General features: G+C 34.9%; 1 protein-coding gene across 2 annotated transcripts; it reads right to left on the bottom strand.

Annotated features, from left to right (window-relative positions):
* Nucleotides 1-1445: 1445 nt before the first annotated feature.
* On the bottom strand, nt 1446-8406 carry LOC105341254 (mediator of RNA polymerase II transcription subunit 17). 2 transcript variants are annotated; one of them, XM_011447682.4, is made up of 14 exons: nt 8231-8406; nt 6462-6638; nt 6100-6241; nt 5683-5854; nt 5329-5490; nt 5028-5158; nt 4635-4706; nt 4306-4371; nt 3999-4192; nt 3759-3815; nt 3504-3635; nt 3022-3142; nt 2361-2509; nt 1446-1694 (listed from the first exon to the last, which is right to left on the bottom strand). In XM_011447682.4, the coding sequence occupies exons 1-14, from the start codon at nt 8377-8379 to the stop codon at nt 1469-1471; spliced, it is 1950 nt and encodes a 649-aa protein (XP_011445984.1). In that variant the 5' UTR covers nt 8380-8406; the 3' UTR covers nt 1446-1468. The 2 variants fall into 2 exon arrangements, with proteins under 2 accessions (XP_011445984.1, XP_011445983.1); XM_011447681.4 differs by having other exon boundaries at nt 5314-5490; nt 8231-8405.
* Nucleotides 8407-8482: the final 76 nt, after the last annotated feature.

Genomic DNA, 8482 nt, shown 5'->3' with positions numbered 1-8482 from the left:
CTTCCCTTCGCTATGTCCAAATAGAATAGAAGCTAGACAGACATGCACCTTTAAAAGCAAAATGAATGCACTGTCCATCCATGATGAAAATCAATATCACTTCCAATATTATAACCCATTTGAAAATAATTTTACTTACTTACTCTCTCTCTCTCTCTTGTATATTAAGTACACTGTACATTAGTTTGGACTGATAGAAAATACAAGATTCATGTATTTTTTCTATTATTGCACTTAATATATCTTAAGATAAAGATAGTCAAACAGTACTTTTCAGTCCAAGCTTCGACTGCTCCTGTAAAACATTTATTTAGTATAGCTGGGAAGATTACTAACAGGATGCAGTTAAAAGATGAACCCTTTGAAACTTTGATCATAAAGTGCAACAGCAATCTTTTGTCTTAAAGTGTCCTCATTAGAAAGAAATACATTCAAATACAGTATCTTAAGAAATATAACTGGGAAAAACCATCTGTTTATGAATTATAATACAATTAAATGACCAAAATTATAAAGATTTGTGTAATCTGGGGAAATATCTCTATTTAGCTTTTGATAACCGCAACATTATTCCATAAATTGTTTTTTGTTATGCATGTAATTCTGTGTCTCTATTTCGTATCCTACACTGTATCATGCCAAATGTCTATAGATATCATTTTACTTATGTAATATGTTGTTCATAATGCCACAAGATGATTATATATTGAGCAAATAAAGAATGACTCTTGTATAGTCGTTGAATTTGAACCTGATACTGAGCATGAAGCTGTAGATATGTTAAAGAGTGTTTTATATTTGAAACATTTGCAAAAACTCTTTATTAGCTTTACTTTTTTAAAACAAAGTAATGGTAATGGTAATGCATTACTTTACTCATGTAATGGTAATGTAATGCATTACTTCAAGAAAATCAAGTAATGGTAATGGTAATTTAATGCCCAAATTCATGAAGTAATGGTAATGTAATGCATTACTTTACAATGTAATTCGCCCCAAGCCTGCTACCGGGTATACATTACAAAATTGATTCGTAGTGTTTTCAAAGACACTGGAAAATGCAACTATTTTTTTAATAAAATTGGTTTAAATTAAAGAATAATAACTAAAATAAAGTATGATTATGTTCATCATTTTACAAACACATAAATTGCTTAATCAATCTGTGAATTGAGAGCACCGTACCTTAAATTGATATCAAGTACAATGTGGTATTATGAATAGCTGGACAATCTGATTAAAATTGGATTCTTTCACCTGATCTACACAAGCAGATAAAATTCGAGATCTTCAGCAATCTAGCCCCCCCCCCCACCTTCTTCACTTATTTTCAGTATTTCAGAGAGATGTCAAAAAAATCCCTGACAGGCAAACAGACAGGCAATAATGTCAAAAGTCCTTAAAGAAACAAGTACGGTGGTGTGTACATGCTTAAAAATCTCAACAACAGGCTTGAGAAGAGTTTATTTCAGGATGAGCTTGATGATAAATCATGAGAAAATGTTGCTAATAAGAGTTCAAGTTTTGAGGCAAAATTTCTGCCCTCAAATTTTGAAAGATCGACCTGCTGATAGTCAGCACCAACACTCTGCCATTTATCGTCAGGGAGGATAACTCTGTTTTTGTTGTCCTTTTGAGATTGCTGAAGAAACACTTTGATTCCACTGGATGGCCCACTTTTAATGGCAAGAATCCTAAAAACCGGAAGCACAAATATCAATAATAAGCATCAAATATCATGATTCAATATTATAATGCACACTAGGACCAGATCCCAGGTGGCAGCAAAATGTTCACTCAGCTGTGTGTGTGTTAAACTGCAAAGAGTATTAAAATATGTTGTTTTTCCATTTATTTTACCTCAAATTCAAGTATTTAATAGAGGTAAGATATATTTAATACCTATTTATTTGCACTCACTGGCAGTTTATGACATCAGAAGTGACCCTTGATTTTTGTAAGTTAATCAAAATCTGTCAAAAATTTAAATTTTTCTTATCTTTTTTCAAATCGGGAAATACAGAGGGACACTTTGAACAAGGACAATACTTTTGGTCACTTGTTAGTTTTGAATAGATTCATCTTTGATGAGAATATTTTTTTGTTCGAGAATCAATCGAGATTTTCCGAAAGAAAAACTGTTTAAAAACAAGCCGTTTTATACTAAAAATGCAAAATTGGCGTGAAAAGGTTAACCTTTATGATGTCAGATTTCTAAATAGTGGGCATTTCCATCTAAATGAAAACTATGAAAAAACTTCACATGTATATCTGTATGAAGAAAGGGTCACTTTAGGGGACATTTTAGGCCCATATCATATAGAGTCCTTTTTGCATTTAAAAAAACCCAGTCATTTCACCTCTCTTTGTTTGGGGCGGCGAGGATGAGAGAGGAAGCGGTTCCTGAGGATTCTAGGTCGGACACGCCCATCGCTGTGCTGGTACTCATGATCTGCCAGCCCATCAATCGTGCCAGATTCTGGGACACTGAGATCTGATGCTGCGACACCTAGGGAACCAAGAGAAAGCACATGTATAGCATGTGTCTTTAACGATGTACTAGTATAGGCTAATTCTTATAGCATTTGTCATTAAAGATGCATAGGCTTATTATCAAAATAAATTATTTTTTGATGAATTATTTTTAAGGGAAAAAGTTTGTTTGCTTTTGTGTACTCTTTTAAGGTTCACAATAAACACAGGAAATTGAAAAGAGTTACTCATGCATAAATAAAGTCGTCAGTCTGCCCTACGAGTATTGTTCTGATCACAGACAATTCAAGCAAATATGAAGAATATAAACTGAACGGTTCTGAAATGCAATAAATTGGAAACAAATTCTTAACTTACTTAGAGATCTTTTGTTTACAAACATTATATTTATTCAATTCACATGCCAGATGAAAATTTAACCATTCCACTCTAAATTGGACCATAAAGCATTTAACAATACCATTCATAATTGCCAGGGTTTGTGTTATAAGTTTAACCTTTGATTTTACTAATGACTTCTGCCTGTACCTGCCACATGATGAAATCCTGTAGCTCCTTCTCTTCAAACGAGAGGAAGAAGACCCGTCCCTCCTTGATGATCACCTTGAGGCTGTCCACACCGATGATGATCACGAAGCTGTGCCACACCCTGCAAACAGAGGACAACATGGACATCTGTACAACTACTCAATACACATATACCAAGTATCTCTGTCTCATATGATTTCAAATATCAGCTACACTACAGAGTAGTCCTGTCCATGTATGTTTATTTTACTTTATGTTGCTTTATCTTACAATATACCATTGATTTATTTAAAAAATAATTAGAACATACCCAGCGTTATAATCTAGTGACATGAAGATGACATTTATGCCATGAACCAGTACCCTGATGTCACCTACTCCAGTAGTAACCTTGATATTTAATGATGACCTTAATATAACTTACCTGAGGTCATAACCGACAGATGTAATGGGGATGTAATGATGACCTTGATGTCACCTACCTAAGGTCGTAACCTTGAGATGTTATGATGACCCTACAGCTGGCCTCTGTGCTGCTGTTACAACAGCTCCAGTGGACGGTCAGCTGTGGATCAGACAGGGTGGCCGCTATTCCATCAATAGTCTGCATGGTCCTGTCATTGATAACAATTAATTTATGAAAGACAGCATGTAGCCTAGTCTTATGCCTGCTACAACCATAGTAAAGGGCATTTGATTTTTTTATAATAGATCTAAGTGAAGAATGGACTACAAACCTCAATCTTAAGACATTGTGCTTAGTCTGTTTGATAATTTGATCCAACATACTCTCACTGAAACAACACAACAAATAAAAAAAATTTACTCATGGTCAACTCAGTTTATTAAAAATTTAACGTACATATTATGTTGTGCTGAAGATCAACACATTATATGGGTGTAAACTGATGAAATATAAAATTGAAGTCATGATTCACATGATATATGCGAGTACATGTCATCAGCAAGACACTGACCTGTCGGACATGTCCATCAGCTGTTTACGACTGAGAGCATTGGGGCCGGCCAGTCTCCGTTTTTTGGTCAGACCCACCAGCGCCGTGACGGGGTGAGGGGCGGGGAAGTTGATGTTCTTGAAATGGTTCTCACGGAGGAGCTGATGCAGGGAGTGTTCCAACACGTGATTGTGGTCCATCTTGTATTGGGGGAGCTAGCAATGAATGACATGATCAGATTGATATCTCAGAAAAGGAATACATGAGAAGTGGTGCAAAAACTGTCTGCATGCATTGGTAACACTCTTAATTGAATATTGGAACTCACCTTTTTCTCTCTCTCTTTTCCTGTTGAATGGCAGAGGACAATAGATAATTGAATACCAGGAAAAACCTATGTAAAAATAGATGGGTATGTAAGATTCTAATAATCCACCCTAATCCCAATACTGGTGAACTGATCTAAAGATGCATGACTTTTGGAATGGCTTGATATAATTGCAATCTGACCATATTTTGTTTAATGAAACATTAAACAATGTATCAATGTAATTAAACATCACATTGTTTAATGATCTTACATTTACCGGTTATGAGTATGGGGAAACATTACATATTTTTGGCCACAAAGACCATATTGCTTTACTAAAGACTTACATTAGTTATAATCTGGTTCCCAACCACCAGGTGTGGAATAGAGGCTTTGGATTGAACAGCTTCTCTGGCCAACTACAGAATGCACAAGAAAAGATATCAAGTCATTCAATACATTTGAACTTTCATGTAAACTGTAAGAGTACATGTATCACTCTCTGTATTCAAAACTCCACAGATGAAATGAGTTTGCAAATCAGCACATGCATTACTTCAGAATCATAAAGCAAATTGATAAACATGCAGGTACATGTAGGCCTACATTTAGATTAATATAGCAATGAATCTTTAACTATAATTTGCCTTAACAAAATCAAATATCCGAGGCTCACAAATAAAAAGTATGCATCAAATACAGGTTTGTGTATCGTGATTAAAAATAAATTGTATATGTACCTGTGCAAATATTTCTTTACAGAACAAAACATTCTGTGCTTTTTCTAGCTTCTGCTGCCAGTAGGTTTCACTTCGGACTGGTCCAATTCCTGACGGCACTCGTAGAATGGCTCCAGTCAGATCCATGGTATCTAAGCAACACAAATACATTGTAATGCTCCAATGTACTAAGTAACCTACATAATATCATAACTTCCCTGTTAGAGTCATTACCTTAAACACAACACAACCTGGACCTAATATTGAGAACACAATCAATTATGTTGAATTAGAAATGTCTTTTTACCTGTGATGCAGTTACCTGGTACAGACTTGACCTCCACCTGTATGTAGGCCCCGCCCTCTAGCTCTGTGGGGACCACCACATCCAGGCTTCCACGCTGGGCCAGGAACTCCCCCTCCGCGGTCAGATCTGAACTCTTCACCACCTCAAACACTCCATTATGCATGTATCTTGATCCAACTAATAATCAAATTAGGTAAAAATAGCACATAATATGACAGAATGAATCAGATTGTCACTATAAACACCATGTTAATATAGTTGTCACAGAAAGTCTAGCATTGTGTGAACCAGCACCTGTCATAAAAGCATTACTGAAATCAATGTAATGTTCAATCAAATTACGTGAGAAATTAACAAATAAAAACAGACCTGATCTATAACTGAGATCGCCTAAGATTGAGGTGCCTGTCTTTTTTAGTCTCCATTTCTGTCGAACATTTAACAGTTCCAAGTGAAAGTCATTTTTGTTGTTGATTTCAGCGTGTGACTTTCGTAACCTTTCTGCACCTGACTGTAGAACACTGGCAGCTGACTGAAGAGCCTGAGAAAGAGAATCATGTCAGAATATTATCTATAAAAATCATCAACACAAGTATTAACATCCTCATAGATATTTACCCAAATACCATGAACATGTAATACTTAATGAGCATGAACTATTTCAGAATACCAGTATGTTAATATCAATATTTTACACAAAAATGTGCATGATTAGCCATCACTAAGTATATAACGGTAAATTTTGTGGTGTTCTTTTATTTATTTATCTTAGTTATAAACCCTTACTCTTCTTTTGGACATGAGCTGTACCGCTAGCTTTGGATCAGGGGCATTCTGTTGTACGGGGTCTAATACCATGTAGCGCTTCTCTTTACTGGAGGATACATTCAGTATGTCCAATAAAACACTCATTTCTGTCAGTGATGTTCTATAAGAAAAGATCTTATTTGTAATGATGCTTTTTACTTGACATACAATATAACCTTTTATGTAATAAATGATTTTGTCAAATAAAAGAAATAAATAACTAGAGTATTTAAACTCCTCCAATCCTATTACCTTCTCTTTATAAAACTACAGTAACTGTCAAAATGTTTAATGGCCTTAATCTAACTCCTATTGGCCTTAATCTAACTCCTATTTCTTACCTTAGCTTGGTTCTAACAGAGTCCCAGGGCCAAAGCGATGGCTGAAAAGCTGCTCCTGTTTTTTCTTCCTCTTCTTTTTCACCCTCAGAAGTGGGTTTTCCTTTCTCGTCACTTTCATCTTTGTAAAAGTCAATCTTCTGTGCTAATTTTGTCAGATTCTCTGACATAGACAGTGGTCTGAAGAGCAAAATGAGCCTGTGTTACAAACAGCTTGTCAGATTGAATGAAAACTTCAGAAATTTTTTAGAGTGTTTGTGCATTTGATGTTAGTTTCTTGAGTAATTTTATATTACTAGAATATTAAATATTGTTTTGTTCAGTGTTAAAGTATGTATTAGATGTACAAAAGGCTCAGTACTGCCATGCTCCTTCTAGCACTAGCTAGTGGGTTAGCTCAGTCGGTAGAGCACTGGTTTTTAAACAGAAGGGTCTTGAGTTTGAGCCTATCTCATTCCTCCTTTTCTATTACGTGTGATAGGATAATATTTAATAGCATGGTCACATGTCAAGCATATTTTCGTCTATAGCTTAAGCAAAACGTAACGATAAATATGATTGGTTGTATTCGTTTAAGTATCATTCGGAAAGTGTGGGTGTAATTCATAATGATGTGGGGAAAAGCTAGTTCGAGTTATAAATACATATAATCATTCTGATTGGTTAAGAGAAACACACCCCCAGAGCACGGTGTAAATAAAGTCAGGATTTGCCTTAGACTGGCAGTTGACGTGGAATCTTCTCTAAGGTTCGAGTCAACTCACTTCCCCAGGTAGATGGGTTGGCCCCAGTCTCCATTTCCCAACTCATGCATTGCCTTGCTATTAGTATTTTGTTTATTGTCACGTAAATTTCCATTGTGCAGCATGCTAGGCGTTTGGTCCGTGCTAAGTGGGTTGGCATTCAGTTTGGGTACTTGGACTTTAAATTAACATTAAGGCAGGCTTACATTTATGTTGTTACTTGGTAAGGATAGTAAAGGGAAGTTTACTGTATATTTTTGTAGATAACGTTTTGTATTTTGTTTCATGCACCATAATAAATCTACAAAACCTCATAACAAGTGTTTTCATTTAGCTGGAACTGGTGTTACTTTGTAATACTTGTAAATATTTGACAGCGTTGAAATAAATTTTTAGAACATTTTCATTATTACGGAGAATTGGATTTAGACTGAGAAAACCTTATTTGATTTGAGATTTACCTTACTTTAGTGACTAGAGACTTAAGAATATCATGGAACTCTTGGTATTTAAATAAAAGTAATAACCACTATGTGATTACATTGGTGCCGTGACGTTACAATTACCACTACTGTAAATTCCTTATTTTATGCGAGTACTTAATTCCGCGGTTCAACAGATTTCCATCAAATCGCAAGAACATAAAATTCGCGATTGCCGAAATTTTATCAGAGTTTCATGTAGTTTATATATGTCCAAAAATTAAAAGCAAGATTTTAAAATTCGCGAGACGGGCTTTTCGCGATTTTACGCGGATATTAATTCCTCGCGTTTTAATAGGAATATACAGTATACAATTACATACATTAAGTACAACAGAATAGTAAATTGAGAAAGCAAATTCAATTCAATAAATATCAGAAATAACATTTCTCGCATTTAACTAAGAATGTTTTATTTAACATATTAGTTAGAACAGTGGCTAGTCAACTCAAAGTCATTTTAAAAATCAATGCAATTTTTTTTCTTCTAAAATATTTAACGTTATATGAGCAAAATGTATTTTAAGATACAGTAAAATCTACGTACGGAACGTAAACTTCTTGAATCTCATGTCCGTCTGGTGCATCTGGTTTTTCTACTACTCTGACTTCTTGAATCTGACTTTCAAGTACAGCTTCCACGCAAACATTTACTGGAGTGGGACTCGGGGAGAACTGAGAGTAGGGAGCTGCCATCTTTACATATTCTCAAATCATTAATCAGTTTCGCACTTAATTAATCATGAATTGAATTGCGATTTCTTTATTTTAAAGAGTCATAATTAATATTTATATTAAA

The sequence above is a fragment of the Magallana gigas genome, chromosome 6, assembly GCF_963853765.1.
Source record: "Magallana gigas chromosome 6, xbMagGiga1.1, whole genome shotgun sequence".
NCBI classification, from domain to species: Eukaryota; Metazoa; Mollusca; class Bivalvia; order Ostreida; family Ostreidae; genus Magallana; species Magallana gigas.
Note: the sequence above shows the minus strand (reverse complement) of the source record. Positions and strands in the feature narration are given on the sequence as shown.